This window comes from Apteryx rowi, unplaced genomic scaffold (genome assembly GCF_003343035.1).
Source record: "Apteryx rowi isolate R43461 unplaced genomic scaffold, aptRow1 scaffold_56, whole genome shotgun sequence".
Classification (NCBI taxonomy): Eukaryota; Metazoa; Chordata; class Aves; order Apterygiformes; family Apterygidae; genus Apteryx; species Apteryx rowi.
Genome location: NW_020450827.1, coordinates 3,034,238 through 3,058,998, shown reverse-complemented (window position 1 = coordinate 3,058,998; position 24,761 = coordinate 3,034,238). Strand labels below are relative to the sequence as shown.

Below are 24,761 nucleotides of genomic sequence, written 5' to 3'. Positions count from 1 at the left end.
AGTGATACACAAGGGAAAAATGGGAAGCATGATAACATTTTCAATGCTATAGCCCAACAGCAGTTTATTCGCTCTTTTACCTGAAGTTACAGCAAATATTTCTTTCATGTTTAAGGATATCTAAAGAATCAGCCCAGCAGTAAGTCATTATTTGGTGCTGCTGTAGCATTCAGGAGTCTCAGTATGCAAAGAGCTGTAGTTACTACGCACCATAAAAAGCTAGTCACATCCCAAAGAGCTCTTGTAGAAGAGGTTTGAGCCCTTTGGTGATTCTCACTGTCTCCTCTTTTCCTACAGGCTGCCAGAAACCACCAGGGCAACAATACATACATGGTTATGTTTGACATGTTTGCATATAATTATTACTAATGGTTATCTGGCATCCAACTGGTTTCTTCCTATTGTGTGAAAAGCGACAAGCAAAACAGCCACATATCGGGTAAAGTTTAGCGTTAAAATAGATTGCATTTGACAATGCCCGTCTTGCAATATCTGGTGCTTACAAGCTGTTCACAAATCCAACAACATAGCCATACGGCCCATTGAAGCTACTACTAAAATTGAAAATATTTTTTACCAAGAAGAGACTGAAGAAGAACAAGTGACCAGACAACGCTGCTATGTCCAAAGCACAACACTCCTCGCTTCTGTTATCAAGCAGCTTTTAAAACACCCATTATAGCCCATCTTCCAAAAACCCACAGAAGAGTTAGACATGCAAATAGCATGTGTGTCAGCACTGGAGCTGTTAAAAAAAATCTCTTTGCATGCAAAGTCCTTCATTTTACACATCATAATGTGTCATAACAACTAGACTTACAGGATTTTCCAGGGAAGTTGCATTGGCTTTTAGGGGTAGAGCTAATGGGCAGCACCCCAGAGAAACTGCAAGATAGATGCAGCAGATGAGGGAGTATGGGGGAAAAAGAGTGGGAAAATTTCAGTGAAGGTTCTTAAAACTATAACCAGGCTCCAAAATGGATATTAAAATTCAGGAAAAATAGGACATGGCCCTGGGATACAGCAAGCCATACAGATGCTGCTCAACCCTGCCAGAGAGCATTTTAAAACTCTTGTTATGGAGGGCCTCATTTCTTCTGAGTGCTCAAACTGAGTCACAAAAATAACACCACTCCCCCCCCCCCCTTAAGCTGCTTCAAGTTGAGGATCTCAAATTACAAGCCATTTTTAAAAACTCCTAAACGCGCAGTGGTAGCCTTATTGTTCTATCCTAGCCACATTCGGTTCAGTTCTGGAGGACACACACATCGCACTGCGCTATCTTTAGTTCAACGGATGTCCATATTGAAGAAAGCATGAGAGCACTCTAATGATTTCCCCCCCCCCTTACAGCCTTTAATGGATTCACTAGATAATAAGGGACTCATACCCAGCATGATCTCCCTCGTCCCTACATTTTCAAAACATTGTGTTTTTTAAAATCATCAGGTTTGGGCTTATTTTCCACTTTCCGTATAACTTTCCATGGACCACAGATGTACTCTAGAGGAAACGTTAAACAAACAAACAAAACACCCACATTTTTTATTAGAGTCTCAGTCATTATCAAAACTTTTTTGGAATCACAAGAGGTTTTTTTCTGTTTTTGTTTTTTTAATGAGAAATTTGGAGGGGACCCATCAGAAGCCTCCCCTCCCTTCCCGGAGCTCAGTTCTCTCCTCGCAGCCCCAAAGGCCAGAAGGATACTGTATCTCTGTTTACAGTCCTACACTGGGCAGAAAGAAACATGAGCTGAGCAGCAAAAATAGATTAATTAAACTTTAAAAACGTAAATCCACTAAATTCAAGGTCTGTTTTCTCCTTTTAAACATTTGCTTTAGTTGCAGTGGGACTGGTACCTCTTCAGACCAACTGCTAATGTCTCATCAGCAAAGTTCTCCTTAAGGTACCCTTCTTCTAGCCCAGTTCCTTGTCCCGGTGCCGATTAATGGAGTCACTCCCAGAGCACCCTTGCTAGAAAATGTACCTCCCGCTACTGTTCTTACAAGCAGTCAGGGCCAAGTGGTAAAGAAAACTACAGTCTACGCAACACAGAACATCGCTAAACCATCCCCATCCCAAGAGCTCAAAAGAAACAAAAATTTAGGATCTAAAGTCACGTAAGAAGTTAATGCTCTCTGGTACAGGACTGCAACATCAACACATTAGGACTTAACTGCTGTGTCCTGGAGCATCTTCCAAACAGAGCAACGAGAGCTAAACAAGTCAGGTAGAACCACATCCGAGAAAGAAAATGGAAACGTTTGCCGAGAAGTTGTCATACGTACTGACGTAACAGTGCTTATGCAAGTCGCAGGAAAGTTACAGCCTCGTGTCCTTTTCCTTTTCTCCATTATCTTAAACTCCTGCAAACTTCAGCTGACACCACCACAGATGGAAGCTGTTCAAAATAAGTTAAGTTATTTTGCTTGAAACTACACCTACCAATTTGGTTACTTTATTATTAAACTCCCACTGACTGCAGATTAAAGCATGACAATTTTTCTACTAGCAAAAGCAGCATGCTTCTCTCTAGAGAAAACAAGTATTGATTTAATCACGGTGTATAGCAATCTTGTACAAGAATCTAGAGCAAGTGACTTTGCCACAAGAGAAGCAAGATTTGACGATTCACATCCATTCAAGAGAGGGTGCATAAGTTTTACTTCCTAAATGTCTATTACATCATCTGATCTGATTGCCTCAGTTAAAACAGACCATAACATTCCTTCCAAATAACCATTTATTGAGCCCAGTTTTTGATTGTACCCAAGATATCATCCAGGAAATCGTAACAAAATTAAGAATTTAACTGCTCTCGGGTATTCGTTCCACATTTAAATCAGAAGTGTTGTAAAAATGCCACCCTAACTTGAATTTATCCGGATTTATCATTTTATTACGCCTTTTGCTGCTACTTGGCTTCAGCACCCCCAGCTTTGCACGCAGAGAACGGGACTGCAAAACACGCAGTAAAACAGCACGAGAACGGTCGAAGGGGAAAAAGGGAAGCGTAAAGGGTACAAAGAACAGGGGTTTCTCACTGCATTCTTCATACACGAATGGCTTCAAGAAATTCAAGATCAAAGCCCATTTGCAAGACATGTGGGCCAGTGTTCAAAAATGCTGAACACCTACACCTACAAACGGGCTTCCAAAGGAAGCAGCAGGTGCGCAGACGTACAGCGCAGAGAAATCAGGCCACCGGTTTTCATGCATCGCGCACATGTTTACAGAAACAAGGCTTGACCGTATTGGCATGACGAAGCAAGTCAGAGCTACCACAGGAATCCTTTCCCTTACAGGAGAGTGTTTCAGCCTGCAGGTCGTTCCAGGCCAAGGTCATAGGTATACCTGTTTTGGGGTTCTCCATAAAACAATTGCTGTGTATCTGAATGTCTGCAAGTGACAGGGATGCCCCTAGTGATCTGAACCTTTTAGGTTAATTTCCTTTTAGATCTCCTCTCCAAAAGGAGACCTTGGTTTGAAGCTCTGTTCTACCCTTCGCTTCAAAAGTCCCTCACACATTTATTACCTACTGCTTCACTACATATACGGATGATTTGCGAACCACACATCTTGCTCTGGAAGGCCGTGCTCACCCCAAACTGTCGAATTCCAAAACAAAAAAATAATAAAGGTAAAACAGCACTGCATCATCATTTTAAGGTTAGAGGTTAACATCTGTAAATAGGTTACTAGCTAATACACTTGAAGCATTTTGAAGCACTTGAAGCCTTTTTATTGGCAACTGTGGCCAATAATTCAGACTAATGCTAAAAGAGGAGTCCCAGAAGGACCTATACTTCTATAGCTTTAGCAGCAACTTTGTTGGTAAGCAGCAGACAGAAAATTCAGTTCACATTTTCAGCAAGGTATTACAGAGAACAGGGGAAGGAGGGCCCAGAAGACTGCCGAAAGCTCTGCCTGGCAGCATGAGCCTGCCCAGAACAGTAATGCCGTTCAACACAGTCCGAGGAAGGGGCCGAGCTACCAAGCACCTGGACAGCAGCCAACACTGCCTAAGGAAGACTTTCTAGTGGACTTGGATCATTCTTTCACCTACTATGCAGTGCTACTCAGTAAAGAACGGGCCTGTTTGCAGAAGACCATGAGCATCTTCTCCTACGGGTTTCAATGGGAAGGATGGGCACTGCCCAGCTCTCAACGACTGCCAAGGGAGGCCTGGTCACTGCTGTATTGAACAAGCAGATTTTGGTTAGACCAGTCACCCAGCACTCATCTGAACGCTGATGGCTTTTCACAACATCATGTTGGAATTAAGGCACTTATTTCAGCTTTTCACTGTCTTGTGAACAGCTGCTCCCCACTGTTACACCCCTTCTCCTTGCACACGACATACCTACTACACTACCAGCCTGGCAGCCCCAAGGATTACTTCCAGTTGCCAAAGTCTCACAACACAACCAGTTTCTCCCTAGTTATCCCAGTCCAACCCCCAACTTTGCTAAATTTGGGCAAAATTGGAAGAAAATAGATCAAAGAAGAGTTGTCAAGCAATTATGAAGCACTACCAGCTGCCCATTACAGGACCATTCACTTCTCAGTGACCAGCAAGCAAGACAACCCTTTGAATGGCAAGACATCGCCAGCTTTGATGCAATATGCCAGCTCCAATATGATACCTAGCCATGCCAGGATTCGTGCAACTCCAAGGTAGCCAAGGTCAGCTCAAGAGCCTCTGCTGCCTCAAGCCAAGTTAGACAGCTATGCCATATGCATGGCCAGGGAGGGTAGGTCATGTACAAGAGAAAGCTTAGAAACAAAGTAATCCAGGCACTAGGAACATCATCACCGTCTGTCTTTGCAAGTGGAGCATTTTTTCCAGTACAGGTATGGAAAGCAAAAGGGAAGAGATTAATCTGGGCTTCACATGAAACAAAACAAAACAAAAACAAACATGGAGACTTTGCAAGCACCAGAAGGGAGAGAAGCAAGAAATAAGCCTGCGGGTCGATTCAGAGGACATTCTCCCTTACGTTCAAAACCAAGGGCCCATGGTTAAAAGTTTTGAAGGGAATTAAACTCCTTCCCCATAAAGCTGGCAGAAGCTAAAATACAGCTCTTATTCTGAAACATAAAAGAATATTTATATGCCCATCCTTATGCATGCTCAAGATGTATTGACCTCCTTCTGCAGGTAGTACACAGTCAGCATTACAATCATCATCAACTTACAGCTGGCAACAGCCACAGGAATCATGGGGACCGTCAGTGTCTTTTGCACTTAGCCCTGCATTCCTGTCCACCGCCGTGTATCACTACGAGAGCACAGAAACGTGGCTGTCTCACCACGCACTGCTGGCCTGACTGCTTGTGCTAACCGCTTTTCAGATGAGCTGAAATAAATAAATAAATAGTAGATAATAAGGGAAGTTCCAATTATCTCCAGTCAATACAGATGCCAGAGCAATTTTCCACGAGGGCTTGTGCAAGCCTACTGGCCAATTTCCAATGCTTGTAGTTATATTTTCAGCCCTTCTGTAATTTCAGCAGGATGCAGAACTCTTCACAGTCAGGGAAGCTCTGCTAAACTAGGTAAAACCAGCCGCATAAAGCTGCACGTAATCCCCTCTCTTGCCCCCTCACGAGAGCAGAGCGAGGTAAGAAGATAAGATCCCACTGCACGTACACGCTTCGAGTGCATTAGACTAAAAATCCCTACACAAGCCTGGAGTACTCCTGCAACCAGTAAGTCACAGGCAGTCAGCAACGTCCACCTGAAAACAAGCCTAAGATGTTATTTGTAAGCTGATGTTGCACTAGCTGACAGTGGCGCTCCCCGCTTTCCTCACAGACAAGCTGTGATTTATACTGAACATGAAAGAAGGGGAAAAGCTGTCACAAAAGAGAGCAACGCTTCAGCAGATGTTCTGTCCAACTATCCCAGTGTCTTCCAGGGCTTCTGCAGCATTTGAATCCCAAAGACCAGTGACGATATGGAGAGGGCTCACAAGCCACCTAAAGACACTGTTACACTACAGAGCGCCTTACGGGAGCTATGAGTCTGGACTAGGATTTTGGTTTGTCAGGCCAAAACTTTGTGCAGCGGGCATCAGAGGTGAGCTCTCCTCCGCTCTGAGCACCTCCAGCCTGTCTCATTTGCTTCCTGCTGTACAAATTCATTGCTTCAGAGCAGCAGCTGAGTTTTGCAGCTGCATGGCTCAGTGTTTGAAGCAAGGACAGGACAAGAGGTCTACCACCTCATCCAAGGCAACTTTAGGCAAGGCATTTGAAATATCTTTGTGTAGAAAACAGGAACAGCAAATCATAAAGGTTGGTAGAGCCAGAATGCCTGTTGCAGCCCTGGGACACAGACACAATACAACAGTATTCCCAAAGCCCTATCTTGGGGAAGAAAAGAGCAGAGGAGAAAACAGGTAGAGTCTGGACTACTATAAGCTCCTGAATCATTAAAATTGTTTTAGGTAACTGGAACAAAACACTTAAGAGATTTCATACAACACTGAATAACAGCGCTATTACAACAGTCCAACTTGCTTCAATATTTAAATACTTCAGACGCAATGGAATTCAGTTACTCCAACTCAACTGTAGGTGAATTTGTTATAAGAGATTAAAGCACCAGTTTAATCAGCACTTTAGAAGTGCGGAAGAAAGATATGCCAGATTCATACTCAAGGGTAAAAATCCTTTCCAAAAGTCCTTTTGTTTCCTGGTTATCAAACATCCTTTAGAAAAAGGTATTGGCAGATTCTAAAAACCTATCAGCACAAGTTGCTGTTAATTTAGCATCTATGCTATAGAAATAAAAATCTATCTCAGACATAACTCATTCCGAGACCCCCTCCCAAACAGCATTGTTAGGGTATCTTCACACACAATCCACTGTTTGAGCTGCATTTAGGTTCTGCTCCAGATCCTCAAATACACCCTATTAGATAATCATGTGAACAGCGAAGAAGAAAACAAGGTATTACTGCAGCCAGGTTTTGCGACTGCCAGACCACAGGCCCCCACAACAAGCCTCGTTTTGTTAACGCTGAGCCAAAAAACAGCAAGTTCAGCCCAGAGGAACCCTCTCAAGCTTGACAGTGGCTGAAACATCAACTCGGACCATATAACTTGAGTTAATCATAGCCCAGAAAAGGCCTAGCTGGACTCTGCCCTATACGCATGAACTGAAAAGCGGGTTAGACTTCAGAGTCTGCAGGGTCAAACCCCATTTCACAAAAGACACTGCCTTGTACATGTTATCCTGCTACACTGATCCACCACCCTCCCCTGCAAGAGGCATCAGGGGAGCTGACAAAGCAGAAATGCCATCATCCAGAGATGATTAGGTCATTAGGCAGAACACCCCCTTTTTGAAATCCATGCCGAAAACACCTTCCAGAGACCCAAGCGCTGTTTACACAGGAGGACATGAGACACGTAGCATGACCTCCTCCTCGCTGCATATTTGAGCTTCTTAAGCGCAAAAACATCTTGACAGCATATATGCATCTTCCTTCTGCAAACATTTTCAAGCTTTGTTTTAGATCACATCCCTCTTCCTCCCCACACCCCCAAGGTTACATTGGATGATCCAAAAGCAGCCAGGTTTGAGGAGAAATCGCTTCTCTTCTTGGTTAAGTCACTGTGCTGGAAGGAGCCAACTACCAAATCATGAATTCCAGCTGGGGGTGGGAGAGGGACAAAATCACTACATGATTTTAAATTTGCTCTATCATCCTTCTACAAGTAACTTAAAAATATCTGGAACTACCACAGTTCCTGATAAACATTCTGGATACCGCAAAAAGCTTTACTCTTCAGGGATGAAATTCTTTTCTGAGCTGGACAAACAATGCATGTGGGTTTTGACTGAAATGTTTCCAACTTTCTGTATTTTAATAAGCTCTCTCTCACCCACCTCGAGGCTCCATGTGTGAGACGGCCCATGGTGTTTTAGCACCGAAGCTGAGGGGACAGCCAAGTTTTCCTTCAGATGTCCCCAGCAACTGCCCCAGGAATATTTAGCCTGCAGGAAGAGCCAGCAAGGCATTTTAAGCTCCCAGTTGTGCTAGCAGGCACTTAAAATTAAGTGCTTTGCTGAACCAGGCACAAAGCCATTCCTCATTTGCACAATCCAAATACTTATCGATTTGTACCCATCAAGAATTATGTCATATTTTGCCTTATCTTACAAGCCAGAAGAACTTCCTTAGCATTTTCTTTCCTAAGTACAAGGGGCAGGCTCACTTGAACCGCTTTTTTTTTTTTCCCCTTCCTCCTCTCTCCAAAGTCAGGACGCTGCGATCCAGTTGCAGGAAAACCATATCAACTCCCTTGCACAGTGTATTTGCAGCCCACCATTCCTGAAACGTTGCTAAAACATAAGTTCCCGGCACTTCTTTTGTTTCATGGCTGTAGCCACAGGCAGCTGACACACAGACACTGCACATTACCCGTCACTGGGCATCATCGCTTGGCAACACCAGAACCATTTTCCCTCTGCTGCTGTACTGAGAAAGCCATCCAGCACCTCTGACACCTCCCTCCAGCTGGAATAACATGCGGTCATTTAACACAAAATAGGTTTCCCCCCAGTTCGTTATACATAACAGCCGTTCTTGACCACAAAGGACCCAGATATTCACATCTTTTCCAGGAACAGAAATGGCTTCAGCAAACCACAATTTTGGAATCACTTGCCCTTTGCTATGAAGGAAAAAAGGCCAAGGAAAATACTTAGGGCAAAGTTGAGCAATACAATCATCTGTAATCATCTTGAACAAAGGCCAAGTTCAGCCAAGGTTAGTATCAAGCTCTGTAAGCACATCAGGGAAAAAGCACCAAGATGTGCTAACACTTCTCTCTTCTACAGCTCTCAGTGTTAGTTTTGAGCACAGAGGTGGATGAATAACCTGGTCTCAGTTCTGCCCAGCTATAAGCCGAGGATGGAAAGGGCCAAGTGACTCATACGTAGATAGACAGGGAAAGGAAAAAAAGTCAAGGTCTTCCAGGGTTCTCTCCTCAGACTGCACTGTGGATGCTGAACTGCAGAGAGTTTCTGAAAGAGCTCCCATTACTTCTAAAAAACTGTTACTGAGCATCACAACACAAGTCTTGCTGTCAAGTAGAGACCAGCCCAGCAGCTACTGCAAAAGGCTCCACACTCAATCCCAAGAAAATGGGACAAGGCAGCAGTCCTTTGCTGACCATGTTCCATGGGGGATGATATTGGGTCTCCCTTGCCACAGATAAATAGTTGCTGGGTTATTTTTATATGAGATTTTTATTACAGTTCTACTACTCAACTGTGATGGTGCATTAGGATTACAGTGCTATTTTTGTTGGTATTTATCTGCACTGATGTATTCTTTTTGCTGTCTTTCATACCACTTTTCAGTTACCCAGAAGGAAGGTATTAACATGGCATACCTTCTAGAAACTATAGCATTTCAAATCCCATTTCCCCCCCTCCCTTTTTTAATGCAGCTCCTTCATCACTTCTGGGAAATATCCAGGGCAGGATATTTCACCAAATTCATTTTCTGTTCCAATATTACCCCCTTTATACTGCCTAATCCTCCCACAATCTGGGACCGTGAATGTGAAGTGTTCTGCCCTTGACCCTTCACAAGGAATTGGAATGGTTGGGATCCACTGTGCATTTTTTCTGCTTTATCAAGCACCTGTAATGCCCTTCAAGTTAGGGAGAGACGCCAGCATTAACACCCTTCCAAAAAAAAAAAAAAAGAAAAAAAAACACCACACACAAACCCCCCAGGACTCATTTTTAAAGCAGTTCAAGGTTTAATTAAGAAGCCACAGTAACCAAGCAGACGTTGCATTAGGGCTGCAACATCCATGATCAGATCTACCACTGGGCAAGGAAAGTAAATGACACTGGTACAATCCAACTTACTCAGCTCAACTTGGAATACACTCTCTGCTTCTGCAGAGGAGGACCTGGGAGTGACGGTGGACAACAAGTTAACCATGAGCCAGCAATGTGCCCTTGTGGCCAAGAAAGCCAACGGTATCCTGGGGTGCATTAGGGCCTTCAGACTTCTGTCTCCAGTGGATTCCTAGCTTTATGACTAACGCACAAAATTTGTGCAACAAGAGGATTTTCTTCTTGCTCTCCACAAAGAGCCACAGTGGTCCAAAGGAGAAAGGTCAGGGATGACAAAATTAATGGACAGAGGTAAGTTTTCTCTACCCTCATTTCACCCTCTCCTAGTTGCAATAGGTGTTGGGGAGCAATAGAGGACTGTCCCACTGAAACAGTGAGGCCCAGTGTCACTGTCTGACATGGGATTTCACCTACCTCAGCCTCTTGCTTAGAAACAGGACTGACTACACTCATAGCTACTCCTGACATGCCCAGCCAACCTGTTCTTTAACTCCTCTAACACATGCTCCACACACTCTTGAGTGGTTTATCCCTGGCGTGTTGTTATCCTCGCTGTCAGGAAGTCTCACCAAACTCTCCATTGTCCTGGTTTTACTCCCAGTTTCTTATCCTGGGCACCACAGACCTCAACAAGCAACTGGCACTGTTTTCTCCGCCATCGCCTGCACAGCTGGAGGTACAGTACCTGGATACATCTTTTCCGGATTACCTAGCACAAAAAGACTTAAAATAGCAGTGGTTGTTTTAATGGTCTCCTTCTTTTGTTTTTATTGTACTGTTTTATTACTACTTAACGCTGGAATGGAAAGTCATCAAGACACATGGGGTTTGGGATTTAATTAATGTCTGTGACTCATTCTCCCATCCAATTCCATAATCCCTCGGTTATATTAGGGTATTTACACGTTATTTTATATCCATATAAGTGAAGATAATTCACCCTGAAGTTGCACTCACAGAAATCACACAGCATATCCTAGAGCCACAGGCTTGTATAATGTCTCATGAGTAAGCGGTCATAATTCATGTTCCTCTCCCACAGTCCAGGCTACAAAATAAGGATTCTCTTTACGGAGGCCACGCTTTGTTAACAGACTGCAACCTCGAGCATCAAGTAGTGACAGGGCTTTCAGCCACCAGCTGAAGCAGAACAGGCTGTCACACAGAAACCCACAACTATAAACATGGCTTGAGCAGTTTTCTTAAGGTAGCAATGAGAATAGAGGTGAGACACAGGACACACTGCACTGAGACAACAGAACACGCAGCAGACTGTGCAAAACCAGGAAAGCCAGAGTACAAACTCCTGGTCTTACTGCAGGCCATGTTCCTCCAACTTCAAGTGGTGCATGTGTGTGTTTTAAATACTAGAGTCCAGTTCTGAGCAGAAACAAAACAAAACCCCTTATCCACTGCCAACACATTCTCCAGCTGAGAAAAGCAGATAATAATGCTAAACTAAACAGGTCTACTCTCAACTGAGATTTTTCACCTCAAAGGAAATAACAAGCTTTACTTAAAAAAATAAAAAATAAAAAAAGGTCATTTGACTTATGCTAAATCATAACAGTGCCAAGTTTAAGGGACTACTTCAGTCTAAAAGGCCTGCTCCAGGATCTCCTGGTTGCTTCTGGCTCATGAGCATAGTATTTGCAGCAAGCTATTATGATGAACTACAAATATTGGGAATATGAACCATTGCTCTCTGCACGGCAGAAAGCAGGGTTTATGCCCTGTACTACAAGGGTTCTCCTTTAGCTCAAGGGCTCTAAAACACAAAGATGCAAGTCCTATAGTCCATGCAGGCCTAATAATTATGAAGGAGATGAGAGCAGAAAAGAAAGCACGGTGCTCACTTTCATGCACAGACGCATCAGACCCCACAAAGTTCACCATGCTCATTACCTCAGAATATTCCCCTACACAGGGAGTCAAACTCCATTATTAAAAACAAACAAACAGAATAGAACAGCATAAAATCTGGTCAGTTTACAAAACTTTCAATTGTGGGTTAGTCTGCTGCTTTGGAGCTGCTTCCATTGCCCCTAAAAGGCATTTTAAAAGTCTCAACACTGGAGCCAAGATAGAACCGCTCTGGGAAACTCATCAAATCAGATCTTGAAACATCAACCACCAATTAAATAGTCTCAACATTTAAGAGTTATCTTCAGGGCAAAGGAAAAAAAGCAGCACAGCACTAATTCTAGTTGAAAGAGCTTTTTCTGCACAAGTAGGAATGATCAAAATCACTCGAATTTCATCCAAGTTATGACCATTTTAAGTGGCTGAGGAGCCAGAGTTTCAGAACTGCGGGTGGAGCAGATAGCATCTATATAAAACAGAAATGAAACCTCAGGATTTCAAGTCAGGAAACCTGGAACAGGTACAAATACCAGAAACATCAGCCAAGACCTACATCTCCCCAGGTGCGATTCTAGGCAGCTGGAAAGTTAGCTAAGCAAGTGTATTTGCAACAAGGTCAGGAATTTAATAGTGACCATACTCAAAAGAAGGCTGCAATAGTGACACAACAGAAAAGAGTCAGGAGTGCTCCAAGCTAAACTGAACTTAAAGGAAATGAAGCTTTTCATTTTTTAAGTATTTTTAGTTTTACTAAGGAAATTAATTGAAGAGCATCAATGCCAGTTTTATATCAAATTATCCCAGGCTCATCCCACAGGCATGAGGCAAGCTTTGCAAAGTACTCAGACTTTACCTCCCCTCCACGCAGAACACGCAAGGACTGTATATAGCTCATTTCCTCCTACCAAAGGCTAGGGCTTCGCAGGTTAGGGTCTACTGGCAGAGGAGAGCAGTGTCAGGAAATCAAGGGAGACTGTGAGAGCAAACTCTTCCTATTTATATCAATACCAGTTCTGAACAGAGCAGGTCATCAACACAAATAGACCAACCTGTGTTTCACACAGTCTGTGGCAGAGATGAGAATTACACATCCAGCTCTAGAGCTCCAAGTCTCAAGGTTTGGGTGCGAGGCTCTGCACTCTTTCACCAACAGTAACCATTTTGAGCAGCAACAAATTCTCCATGCAGCAGCCAGGCTCGCATTTGAGCTGGAAACAATTTGGTCTCCCCAAAGCAAATTTGCACATACGAGCAATACAGTCTGCACGTTTTAATGGCTTAACACAAGAGCAGCCTCCATTGCCGGCCAGCAACAATCTGTTATGCAGCTTCACGCTGAGCATGTTAGCTGGGCACAGAAGTCCAGCACTGTGCCAGATACAAAATGCAACTGCTCCACAACTGATTTAGTGGGAAAGTGGAAAACAAACAAACCAAAAAAACCCAACCTTCCCCCCAGAACAGCTATGAAGATCTCCAGAGCCATGCACATCCATTAGGCAACACACACTTTCAAGGCAAAAAACTGCCTCCAATACTGCAGCAAAGCCCAACGCGTGCAGCCAAAGCCCTGCTTGTAAGAAACCCCCCTCATTAGAAACTCAAGAAAGCAGCAGCTCGCCCAGTTCCAGCTGTAGCATCGGTTAAGCTCTAGTCTTTAAATACCACCAGACAAACTTTAATAGAGTACCTAACATATTTAACATAGCAAAGGATTTCTTCTCCCAAGGTAAATCAAAGGCTTATACTTACTCAGAGCTGATGGGCCAGATTCTCAGCTAGGGTAAAGCAGAGCCTTAGTTAGCCCTATGCAGATTTACCATAGCTGAGAATCCTAATGCGATTATCCAATATTACTAACATAATTATAGGGCCCCTCGCTTAGTGTCATTGCTGCAATATCTAGGCCATGACAAGACGGATTTGGATTCACAGGCTCCACCCACTTCTGGGTACTTTTTAAATAGGCAAGACAACATCATAGTTAATGTTAGCATGGCAGTCAGCAGTCAGCAGTGCCTAAACCCCTCCACTGGGCAAAATGATGGGACCAGAAATGTCACGCGACACAGAACCAGAAGCATGTGCTTGACCTCTCCTAATTTTAGGAGAGCAAGTCTAGCTGGCTAGAGTTTATCGCATGTTTGCTGGCGTTTTGGTGGAGGTTTATTAGCCATGACCCCCACAACTGCAAACAGCCACTAAATATTTAAATCAGCCCAGGCATTTTCATTGCATTGATGACATGGGAAAAGGTTAATTGCTTCTCCCTTACTTCTCTGGGTTTTGCTTTGATAGGTCTGAGTTTAAGCTGTTTAACTCCATTTCTTCACATTTTTCACAGCCATATCTAATAACAGAACTTCAGGACTGAACTTGTTTTAATGTTCTCCCCCAAGCAGCTCTCCCTCAGCTCCTGGCCAGCTCCCTGTAGAAAGTCAAAAACGGAGCTGTAAACCACAAGGTAGAGAGAAAGGAGGAAAAAAGAAATGGAGGGGGGAAAAAAAATGAAAGCAAATTCATCTCTGGCATGCAACAGCATATTAAAAGTCTGAACCATCAATGGGCAAGATGCACCCTATGCATTAACCTTTCATTCCCTTTTAAGTTTTAGTTTGAGGGTAGAAATAACTTCTCGCACTACCTGTTCTGCAAGAACGGATTCAGAACACAGCCTGGACACCTTGATCGAGGGATTGAATCTTAAAACATTTGAGAGCGCAATTCCATCAAAAACAGCAGATCACTAAAAGCTATGGGACTGTATTACCCTTCAAAGCAGGAAGCGTGCTTAGACGTTCACACGGGTATATTTGGTAGGCATGTGCTCTGCTTTAGTCTTGTGCCTCCACTTGATTCCTCCCTGACAGGCAGACTTAGGAACTCAAAAGCTGAGGAAGCAGTGTTTTATTACTATGCAGCAACATACACTGGTTCCAAGCAGATTACTTTGCAAAGCAGATTCAGTCCCTCTCTGTTGTGACAATTTTAGTCCTTGAATCTCCAATCCAAGACTAAAATAAATAAATAAATAAACCACACACATTATGGATCATGAATAACTCACATCTTAAAAAAAAAACAAAAAAACCATTTGTTTAGTTACCAGCCAGCCCTCTAAAAAGCACATTTCAACTGCTATTATTCCAAGCAGCTGCTAATAGCATCCGAGATCTCGTTCATCTCCAAGTGAAATTAGCTATGGCATAAACATGCTGGGGAGCATGACTGTTTTGAGCGATCATCATTGGAACTGCAAAGCCAGCAAGAAGCTGCAGCAACTGCATGCAGCTGAAAAGCTTCACTGGAAATGCAAGGAAGCAAAGAACCACGTCTCCAGGAAAAGAGTGAAAAGCAACACTAGTTCAGTGAGAGCAGGTCTCTGCTGGAGGTTGGGGCAAGGGGGAAAAGAAAAAGCAAGATCAAACTGCCCAGGGCAGGGACTGGTTTTTAACCGGACTTGCTTGTAAGGGCCAGTCAGAGAGGGCTTACCAGAGCCCTTAAGTGCTATGGTAACAGCAAACTCCATTCTGAAAGCAATTATGCAAGGATCCAAAGAGAGCTCATGGCAACAGACAAGTTAAATATTTCGGAATTTCAATTACTATGGCAGCACCCAGACATTCCTATTGAGCAAAGTAGGACGGAACACATGAGAGAAATCTTAACATATACATTCTAGGAAAAACTCAAGTTTACAGCTAATGTGATACTACAGGAGATCCACAACACCCTTATTGTGTGGAGGTTTGTTTTAAACAAATTGGGATTTTTCTCCTGCTTAAACCTAGAAATCCAGATTTCAACCTTCTCCAGTAAAACTACAGATATACTCTTGAGCCACAGAAGCACCATCTCATCAAGTAACACAAAAAACACAAGCTAAGGACTACATAATATTCCTCTAGAAGAGGATACGCTAATCAAACCCTGAAGTCAGCAATGAACTTTTCAACTCCTCAGTACATGCCAAGCATGGAGAAAGGTTTCTACTATCACACTAGGCAGCTCTCAGGGAATTCAAACTACTGGTTACAGTCAGGAGCATGCGGTATTCATCATTCAGCACAGCAAAAAACACAGCCATGCATGGAGCAGCACTTTGGAGTTTTTCAGAGTTACACAGGTGCAGAAGAAGAGAGACATGATAGGCGTATGCCTGGCTGTTCATTTATCAGATATCCAGAAACAGGAAGGGGTTGCAGGGGTCCAGAACAGCAGTTGACAGACCGGCTCTTGTGACTGTTACCCACAAGCCCACATTTGAGATTTAGTTCACCAGCTTGCATGAATTTATGCAACTACTTGAGAATCCCAATTTACATATGCGTGCCCAATTTACACATGTACATATCTCTAGCCTGCTTGGTGGCAGAAACAGCTTCAAAAGTACAATGCAAGTGCTTCTTACCTGTTAAGATTGAAGCTAATCAAAAGGTAAAAAAACACCATCTGTCCCCTATGTTCTCAAAAAAAGCATCATTTGTATTTAAAAAAAATTCAACCCGTGTTTAATCCAGTCACACGTTCTGCTGACTAGCTGTGTTAGCAAGGTTGAGTTTGTGTATTTTCCTGTGGTCTCTGAAAAACACTGCACCATTAGAAGATACCGGGTGTTAAGTCTCATGTCATGATCAGCTGCAAGATCACCGCTATTTGCATCTAGGGAGGCTCCTTTCCTAAGACAACTCCTAAGAGGGCGACATGCAAGCATATTTTGTACCGAACACAGCCAGTGAGCCTCAGCAGGCACAAACAAGGGCAGCCAGGCATCTCCCAGGAGCATGGACAGTCTTTGTTCTGTGTTTGCATGATGTGACACAGGGCCCTAGTCCACGATAAAAGTTCTCCAATACTATGGTGACATGAATATTAATGACACTGTGGTTAAAACACCAGACAAGGAGTTAGGCTTGCATTTAGTACAAAGGCTTTGTCACTGCTTTCCTACCTAGCCCTTATCGAATTGCTACAACTTTATGGGCTTCAGTTTCTCACTTGTAGAATAATTTGATGAGCCTTTCTTCCACCATCTGTTTGTCGATTTGGTGGAGAGAGCAAGGGCAACAACCATGCACAGAACCACGTGGTGTACGATACCTAGCACAGGGGTGCCTTGACATTCTCCGATGACCTGAAGCAGTACAACAGTTCAAACCACAACTGGTAAGTGGGTATAGAGATACAAGGGTAAACTCATTTATTAATCACGTATCTGTAAGTACCCATCCTAACTCAAAAGGAACAGGTAAGGCCAAAAGAAAGACTCTGAATTTCAGCAGAAAGTTTCTTGCTGACAAATCTGTATTCAAGGCACCCCAGCACTGATTCTGATCCAAGGCTATGCTGCCCCTTTCCCTTCTCTCTGCCATGCTGCCCCTCCTTCATCCACTGCCATCACACCCTTCACAGGCCAGTACTCTGTGTGGTACATTAAGATTTTATTCCCTTACAAACATAACCAAGAAAAGCCACAGGAACACGCTAGATCTCACCAGCTGACATCGGGAATGGCTCCTTGCATCGTCTTACTTGCATCCAAACCCTTGTAAAAGTGAATTCATTTATAAGAAGGCTCTAATGAATATGCAGCCACCAAATAGCCCAAGTCAGAAAACTCTCACCTTTGCAAGCAGAGCTTGCTTGGAATTCCTGGGAAGTATTCCGTGCACACAGGGCTCGGGTCTGTATTGCCTCCTACCCAACATGGATGAGTTTTGCAGAGCCCTCTGACATGTTTGCAGAACTCTGATCAAAGACACAGGAAACCTGCAAATAGAGAATCTTGCTGTCCCAGTCACTTAACCGCCCTTTCTTACACCTCCGCTTAGCTCCTGTCTTACCCCCACCTCTCGATCCAAAGAGGCATCACAACAACTCTTCCCTCCAGCCACCGTCTCCTGCCTGTTTGTGCCAAATCCCAGGGGCTGGCTATTCCTAGTTATTCATTTACTCTCTGCACCCCACGTGCATGTCTGCCTAATGAGGGGGTACTACAACAACCTACCTAAAAAAAGAACAGCAGGTGTATCAGTGTGAGAGAGCACACACACGCTTCTCTTTCACAGATCCTTCTCATAACTTAGAAGGACATATTCTTTTTAAGAATTACACAATATTTTTCACGCAGTCATCCATTTACATATCCTCTGCTATCAGATACTTTTTGCTAAAGGTCATAGAGTTATTTGACCACAGCCCAAGAGGCAACAACAGCCACAAATATCTTCATGTGAACAAACTGCAGTCCTAAGGCAGGGATTTCCTATCGATCCACTTCACTCCTCTGAAGCAGCAGCTAAACGTTAGAGAGAAGGTCTTACTTTCCGAAGCATTTTACAAGTCAGAAGCAATTAATCCTTCAGAGGCTCGTAAGAGGTAACTAAAGTATCACTGACTTACCAGATAGGCCTCACAGAAAAGACACACAAAGCAATGAGTTTGTACTTTTGTGCTCCACTGCCATCAGCGCTGGTTATTTGTGTTCAAGTCTTTTAAAACACTTTGAAAGTCTTGAATTTTATACCATTGACACTGCTTATTCCCACAATCCTGAACAGTTTTCACATGCAATGTAGGATAACAGGATAGTCACAAAGCTTTTCTTAAAAACAGGTATACTGCATCAAACCAAAGGTTCGTCCTGCTCACTGCAGTGCTTTGAACAGAAGCTGATGTGCAGCAAAAGCCTGCAAGAACCAGGCCTTGCCATGCTCTTCGTGGAGCATTCTGCACTTCTTTAAAAGACAAGCTTTGAGTTTATTTTATTGCTGTCATAAGAGTTTTGCAGCAAAAGCACACGTCAACATTGCCAGCATGACTTAGCTTACAGAAATACAGGAGAGAAGCTAGATTTCGGGGTCTGAATAACAGCTTCACAAGACCATGTATTTTACTATCACACCCTCCTGAAGAGCACACCAAGTGTCTTTTTTTTTTTCTTTTTAAAGCATACACACACACTCTGGGGTCTCCTCCTTATTATAGCCCTATGAACACTAAAGACGAAGTAAAAACATCACGTTCCTAACGCTGAATGAATCAAGTTCAGACCTATCGTGCCCCTTATCACAGTAACAGCTCCCAGCTCAACTCTCGCGTGGATGTACATGTATGCATGCAAAGTCTCTGCTTGGGCAACTCGGCTGCTGATGGCTTTTTTTATTTTTAATCTATGAGATCACCCATCACTGGTACGTAATTTGTTTCTGCAGAATCATGAAGCAAACCAGATGCTAAGAGCATCTTGTTCCAAAAAGGTCTTTAATCCAATCCTGTGACACATGGCCTGGGGTCCTGATGTCAGCATGGGTTCTGACACAGAGCGAGCATTAGTTTATGCACAAATCACATGGGTGCCAAGAGCACTCCCATTTAAAACACACAGAGGCAGCATTGGGGAGAAAACACAGACTGCAATTAAAGCACTCTATCTGGAAGGCCAGAGATCAATTCCTGCCTTGGCCACACATATTGTGCATTGCTTCACCTTCTTATCTCAGTATAATATTTCCCAGCAGCCCTGCAAGGAACGGAAGCACATTTTAATAGTCCATGCCAGGGCTCAGATACTCTGGCAATAGGACAGCAAGAGCTCCTTCGGTTAGAGCAGCTGCAGCAGCTCTCCTCTGATTTCATGCTACTGCATCATACTGTAGACAGCTATCAATAACCTTCAGTTCATTCAGAGGCAATTTTTGTAGCTTCCACAAAAGAGGGAAGGGAAGACTTCCACAACAAGAAAAAGCCCCAATGGCAGAGAATTACCTTGCAATGGTGTTTCACTTAAGCCTTTCCAAACCTCCTCCTTGCGCTTGTAATTCACTGTCAGTATTGTTCCTACGCTCACAGTAGTACAGCAGACAGTATCCAATTTAAGGAGATAGGTTTCTAACACATTACTGCCACAAGGGCATCTCTCTTCCCCCCCCCATCCAAGAACGAAGCATCCTTTCCTGGAATGCTTGTTTATTCAGTTACCTCTTGTTATCAAAAGAACTCTGTAAACTGAGCTCGCTGTTGGCATGTTTCTCCTCAGAGACTTCCTGTGCTCTTCCACATGTGAAACACAAGAAACACTTACTTAGTGCAAACCAAGGCACATGGGTTGTGACTTTCCTAAGAGCAGCAACAAGTCTTGCAGCTGGTAAGCTGCTTTCCCAACAGGCACAGCCTCAGTTTGTCCAATTCACCACTTGCACCTACCAAGGAAGCAGTTTCTAGTCTCCATGCAAGTGTGCATACCTGACCAGCCTGACCCCTTATTAGCCATGATTAATGCAGGTGGGTGAGCTTGGAAAGCAGCGAGTGCTGAACCCAAAGTGGATTCCAGCTTGTCTTCAGCACATTTATAGTTTACCACCTGCTCTTTTGAACTATTGACAGCTCCTATGCACAGAAGAAAAGGGCCACGACACAATAAAAACATCATAGGAGTATCTGTTCTTCTTGGATCCAAAATGTCATTGCTAGGGTCACAACCAGAGGTTAGTAACCTCTTTGTATAGAGCTACCAAAACTGTTCCGCAAGCTTTTAACGGGATGAGTTTAGCCTATCTCCCCCCGGCAGGATGCCAAATCCAAGCCTTCTTACACTTAAAGTAACTGACAACTTCATAAAGCTATTGCAGCACTGCTTGAATTAGACACTGTTTTGTTTTTTCAAGGAAGGCTCTTTCCTGGGAAGATAACTGCAGGAAACTTGCCCTCCCATGACTGTGCTGGGCTAACATAGCCAGTAAACATGCTTTTAGCCACTATAGCTGTTACATAAGAATCCAACCACCCCCATGTACAATCCCAGACCCATTCTTTGAAGTGCTGCATAAAACCTACCAGGGAGCATAGATAACGCAAGTCTCCAGGGCTGTACAACTTCTTACACAGTTAATTCCATTAACACCTTCCTTCCCGATTACACCCAGGGACATGGTACAAACACAGCCCCAACAACATCTGTGCAACCAAGCACGTGGGATACCTTGACATTACCAAACAACTCACTTGGGATTCTTTACCAGATTGCCTGGGTTGTACATTTAAAAAACAGATTACTATAACACAGAAGAGCCAATCCCTTACCTATCAGTGCAGAGCACAGTGTACATGCTCTGCCTCACAAGGTACACACAAAGAGCAAGGGTTTATGATGTCTGGCACTGGACATTTTGAAACATATTTTAGCTAGCAGCACACATGCTCACATGTATCTGATAAGTTTCAGTGAAATATCTGACAATCATTAAACCTATTTCCCCTCATTTACACAGTTTTAGGGGGGGAAAACCCACAAGCAACAACTCAGAAACTAATATTAATTGAAAAAGCAACTTCTCATAGACATGAAGAAATGCAGCCTTTGACCCATGCTAGAAGACCAAGACAAAAAAAAAAGGAGCCTAGCTAGTATATGCATCCGTCAACGCTTATATACCTTGGATCAATTCAACACTGTTACAACCTTGCAGGTATGCAGAGTAATACAGAACATAGCCCCCTGAAACCAGGACGCTCGTGCAATCTCCATCTAGTTTGTTTTAGCTCAGTGGAGCACACGTTGCTTGCGGTACTTCTGACATACATGCCTATCCACAAACTCCTTAGCAAGTTTCTGGCAACATCCTTTAAACCTTCCCGCTGCCCTGCTCCTCACCCATCACAGAGACATCCTCCTTCTAGCTCCAGGGTTTTGTTTTGTTTTTAAAGCAAGCTGAAACAAAAAGCAGCATCAATTTGATCACACTGCTTAGTTCCTTCTCATAAACAAAACAGTAAAATAGTAGCCTGACTCACCTACCTCAAATGCCTCCTGGGCACTCACCTCCCCGCCCTGGTGAAACACCAGTCACATTAAAGTCCCTAACAGCCCCCTCGCTCACCATGAGAGCATAACTCAGATGTCACCAGTTTTAACCCTGGTCTTGCAGAACTCCAAGGGCAGCAGTACTGGCTTTTCACAGTAGTTAATCCTCATGCAAACTTTGACAGGAATTTTTCAATAGATTAATCATGCTATTACCTCGAGTAGAGGAAGATGACTACAGAGACTCAAAGAATCACCTATTGCATTATACTGTTTGCAGAAAACACTGATTTACCGGTATTATAACGCCACAGACAACCACTCAAATTCCTTCTATATTATTCCCATCTACTTCCTTCCAGACGGAAGGACCTTGACTTGTTCCTCCCCATCCAGGAAAGCAAGTATCCAGACACAACTATCGGGGGGGGGGGGGGTGTACCAAACCGCATTGGATATTTTGGGGGATCTGTCCAAGGAACTGACAACACGTGGAGATATCTGCCAATCTGCCATCTGGCACACTTCACTGTGCCTGCGTTTAAGGACTTCCCGTCTGAGCCAGAGAGCAATCGTCTTCAGCAGGGTTGCTCAGCAGAATTGACAGTGGCTGGTCACAGCTTTGACAGACAGAGGTAAACCCCAACACTTCAATTCCAAAAGTTCTGGTTCAACCAGTTCCTCAGCCTTGCAACTCCATCTTCCCCACACCATCCATCATCGTTTCAGAGTCCTCCTTTTATGCCTTTTTTTACATCTCATTTATTTTCTATGCTTCACATGCTGCACCAACACACAGGCCCCTCCTCTCCCTTCTAAAGCAAGGGGGATGAGAGAGGTTTCTTTCCCAGACAGGATATTCCATCTCCTCCGACAAAGTGCTTCCCAGGGGAATTTTCCTTTCAGCAGAAGCAGCCAAGACTTCACAAGTCGGCTCTCCAATACTGCTGAGCCAGGCAAATTAACACCACGTACAAAAAAAAGTTTTCTAGACAAGGATTCAGACCTCAGTAGCGCAGGGTCTGGGTTGCCAGACAGCTCCCCAGATCTCTAGCTGAGTCAGTGAAAAATGCTCCTTACTAGCACTTCTGGATCACTGACAGCTACACCAAAAGGCCAGAAGTACGCAAAGCTGCTGCGCTTATGACTGGTGCTGTCTCCCCAGATGACCTACGAGGCCTTTCTAGTGTTGATAAAGGAAAATTCATTCTCCTCCATTCCCACCAAAAGGCAACAACCTGCAAATCTACAAGCCACCTTGCTCATGTCTCCTTGGAGACTCCAGTCACCATTCAGGGGGATTTCTGACTGCCTGTACCAGGAGTCTAACCCTGAAGAAAATACCTGCCCAGCACATTTCACCCAGAAAACTTCCTTTGCCTTATGGCACGGTCAGAAAAGGAGAACATCGTGCCTACTTTACAGCCCCGTGCAAGCAAATTAACAGCTGTAGCTAACATTAGGCCCATCCCACAGCCCAGCGGAGAACCCAGGAGTTCCAGAGAAAAGCTCTCACAAGCGGCAGTTCCTTCAGGACAGCAGGGCATGGAGGGGAGGCCCTTCTCCCACAATAATCCTTCGCCCACACAGTCTGCGCTGCAGCCCAGCACCTTGCTGGCTGCAGCTTCGGCGAGCCAAGCAGGAGAGCGCCCAGTGGCACACAGGCTCACATCCTGCTGCTGTCAGCACCAGGGCAGGACCTGCCAACAGAGTATTCATCAGCAAAAAAAGTCTCTGTTTTCCCATGTTACCAGGATGAGGCCAGTGTGCATAAAGGAAGACTGTGATGGCTACTCAGGTTTAACTTGTCTAGTTCCTAAACTCCTAGGGCCAAAAGGCCTTAGAACTATCAGCCAAGGCAAATCCATATTGCAAATTCCAGTTCAGGGGAAGAAGTGTGTGTGTGGGGGGGGACATGACAAAAAAAAACCACTGCATTTATGAGCTGAAGGACTGTTTCTGGTGTTCCTCTCAGCCTGGCACTGAGCAGAATCTATGCATCAGAAAACCATCTCTGAGAAAAATGGTCACAAATCTATATTCCTTCACACTGAGATGATTTTCACAAACCTGTACACAAACACACGGGCCCCTTTTAGGTCTCACATTTTAAGGTTCTTTCTGTAAAAGCCAATACAGGTCCTCCCACTCAGCTCTCGTACACTAGCTACCCTCTCCTTTGCAATTACAAGATCGAAACAAAACACTTTTCACCAAAATCACAAAGAATGCTGTGCAGGATTTGGCCTGGGAGTAGGTCTAAAGAGACTAACATCTCTCTGAAGGTTGAGGCTAAGGTTACCAGCCAGAAACACTCATAAGATACCCTATGGCCCAAACAAATGAAATGTAAAATGATAGTTAAAGCAGCAGTGTTGGTTACAATTAAAAAAAATAATACCACCAGCTTTCTGCACTGCAAGGACTGTACCCTTAGGGAGCTTCATAACCCCTACTATTCATTTTTTCTTTCAACAATGTTTTACTTTCAAGAAAAAAATATGCAATTGGGTTTACCATTTTCCTTGCAGAAACCTCACACAAACAGCAATCCCCCATCTCAAATAAGAGCTAGCTCTACTCAGCCTATGTATGTGCATGATAAACACACAAGGAATTTACTCCAGGGTTTCCTTCCCCTCTCCCAAAGGTAGGAAAAGAGGGAATTGGCTGAAGAAAGTTAGAAGACTGCTGCCTTCTTTGTTTACAGGTACATTGCACTCCACTGGAATACATGATGATTTTGTCTTCATTAAAAAAATATACATATACAAGCTGCGAAGCGGGAAAAAACACGAACTTCAGAAACGCCTGCAATTCCCAAAGATTTTAAACCACGAGAAATAAGGCAAACCCCGCAAACCCGCACTGGGCTGACACAGGGGGAAACCCAGGAACGTCAAAGCCGCAGAAGTGCGAGTCCCTCAAGGACAATGAAATATGAGGGGGGGAAAAGAGGGAGGCCACAGCCTCCATCCCCAGGGAAGGGGGAGGAGGGAGAAGGGCCGCGAAGCAGCAGCAGGCCCGGGCACCTCACCTTCGGCCAGCACCTCGTCCACCGTCACCTGGCAGCGGCCGATGCTGAACACCCGCCCGATGTAGCCGCTGCCGGGGCCGCCGCTGCCGCCGCCGCCGCCGCTGGCGCCCGAGCCCGGGCCGGAGCCCCCCTGCTCCCGCCGCGAGTCGAAAAACTTCTTCATGGCTCAGGGC

General features: G+C 44.2%; 1 protein-coding gene across 18 annotated transcripts in view; it reads right to left on the bottom strand.

Moving 5' to 3' along the window:
* The window catches only part of AAK1 (AP2 associated kinase 1), an 84,196-nt gene extending 59,445 nt beyond the window's left edge, over positions 1 to 24,751 (bottom strand). For 17 of the 18 annotated variants that reach the window (XR_003256039.1, XM_026081760.1, XM_026081743.1 and 14 more), the window contains exon 1: positions 24,589 to 24,751. Coding sequence is in view for 16 of the 18 variants with exons in the window: in XM_026081760.1 (XP_025937545.1) it covers positions 24,589 to 24,751 (163 nt within the window). In the remaining 2 variants the exon portion in view is untranslated. Of the gene's footprint in view, positions 1 to 2,288; positions 2,341 to 24,588 lie in introns of those variants that run through there. The other variant, XM_026081749.1, reaches the window with a different exon arrangement.
* Positions 24,752 to 24,761: the final 10 nt, after the last annotated feature.